Source organism: Odontomachus brunneus, unplaced genomic scaffold, assembly GCF_010583005.1.
Source record: "Odontomachus brunneus isolate Ranch 3 - 2012 unplaced genomic scaffold, Obru_v1 Obru_scaffold_167, whole genome shotgun sequence".
NCBI classification, from domain to species: domain Eukaryota; kingdom Metazoa; phylum Arthropoda; class Insecta; order Hymenoptera; family Formicidae; genus Odontomachus; species Odontomachus brunneus.
Genome location: NW_022639617.1, coordinates 503,939 through 505,640, shown reverse-complemented (window position 1 = coordinate 505,640; position 1,702 = coordinate 503,939). Strand labels below are relative to the sequence as shown.

At 33.7% G+C, this 1,702-nt stretch overlaps 1 protein-coding gene across 6 annotated transcripts in view; it reads left to right on the top strand.

The window, feature by feature from the left end:
- The window catches only part of LOC116851155 (putative fatty acyl-CoA reductase CG5065), a 32,023-nt gene that overhangs the window by 26,787 nt on the left and 3,534 nt on the right, over nt 1-1,702 (top strand). For 4 of the 6 annotated variants that reach the window (XR_004379529.1, XM_032830277.1, XM_032830276.1 and 1 more), the window contains exons 3-4: nt 289-428; nt 1,006-1,134. Coding sequence is in view for 5 of the 6 variants with exons in the window: in XM_032830277.1 (XP_032686168.1) it covers nt 289-428; nt 1,006-1,134 (269 nt within the window). In the remaining variant the exon portion in view is untranslated. The remainder of the gene's footprint in view (nt 1-288; nt 429-1,005; nt 1,135-1,702) is intronic. The other 2 variants (XM_032830278.1, XM_032830280.1) reach the window with 1 other exon arrangement.

Here is a 1,702-nt window from a genome sequence, read left to right as displayed (position 1 = left end):
ATTACTGTCGCATGTTTCGAAGATTTGTTTCCGACTTTGCGCGAACATTTCAATACTTTTCTTCAAAAAATGAGAAAAACTTAATGGTGTCAACACTTGGATGACCCAACAGTTTTAGTTCGATCCTTTCCTTAACGATATGCATTGAAATGTTTACAAAAATTTGAAAACAAATTCACGACGGATATAACATCAAAATTGAAAATCAGATATAACATCAAAATTGAAAATCAGATCTATCAGTTGACCTAATCGGTCAAACAATAATGGAAAAATATGATTAATTAGGCGGAACTGGATTTCTCGGGAAGGTCTTAATTGAAAAATTGCTGAGAAGTTGTCCCAATATCTCTAAGATATACGTGATGATAAGATCAAAGAAAAACAAGAGCGCCACGAGCAGACTGGCCGAAATCTTCGAGAGTTCCGTAAGTATAATGAGTGTTAAGAATTACTTAATTTTTCGAAGCGATTTTTGAGGTCTATGTCTAATCATCTCTCCTCGTCGCTCTTACTTGTCTGACGAACCATGCAATTTACACTTAGGCTATTCAGCTTCAGGCAATTTGAATCTTCTCATAGGGATCCTCCTTAAGGATCTTTTCAAACGCTAAAAGGATCTAATTGAAAATAATTTCTTACGCATAATATTTAAAATAGTTATTATATATCTGAGGCGTATGACGCATATGACGTATCATATGTATGGGATTGTAATTATAATATGATAATAGATTTCACTTTAGCCATAAAATGCTATTATTACCGCGGTTTTTTTTATAAGATTTAATTATTCACACTCATGAGGCTATGAACTTGGCGAACGTCAGGTGCATAGCTTCGAAGGTGAGCGAGAGCGGTAGGGAAAAGTGAGTAAGTAAAGCTTTTGAAAATCGCCTCGAAAGTTCAAGTAATTTCCAGCAGTAGCATAAGTAATATATAATAATGCTAAATCTTGTAAATTTATCATGGTATGGCTTTATATAGTGTTACGATAATCCGTAGCTATTCGATCGAGTGAGGAAAGAGATGCCCAACTTTCGTGACAAAGTCGTGCCGCTCGTGCAAGTCAATGATTTGTACGAAGAAAACCTAGGACTTACGAAGGATGACATGGATCTAGTGATAAACGAGGTAAACGATTTGAATTCTACTCACCGTCCTTGGCAAATTTACTTTTATTGTACAGTCGCAAACAATTCATGGTAATGGGAACCAAATAAGCAAAAACTCATTGATGGGACAACATAGCAGCGATATTCAATAGTACATAATATTTTTTGTTATATCGTTTTTATATTGTTACCCCAAAATTAAAAATTTGTTATATCAACATTATCACAAACAACTATGGCCTTTCAATCGTACTGAAACATATTTACAATATTTGGAGAGATTACATATTGTCTAGTAATGTTTAAAACAAATCTAAAATGTTGGGCAGAATGCATATCTTTCGAGAGATATTCTAAAAGTAAGCATTTCAAGATGTTGGTCTAATATTCTTGGTTTACTGGGAACTATACAGGTAAAAACTGTATGAGCTTTGTATTAAAATCAACGAGTTTAATAAACTATTTTATAGTTATAACATATAGCTGAATAGTTAAGGAAACTGTAAGAAATTTTGAAACTACATGCATAATTCTCGCAACAATTCCTCTCTCTCTCTCTCTCTCTCTCTCTCTCTCTCTCTCTCTCT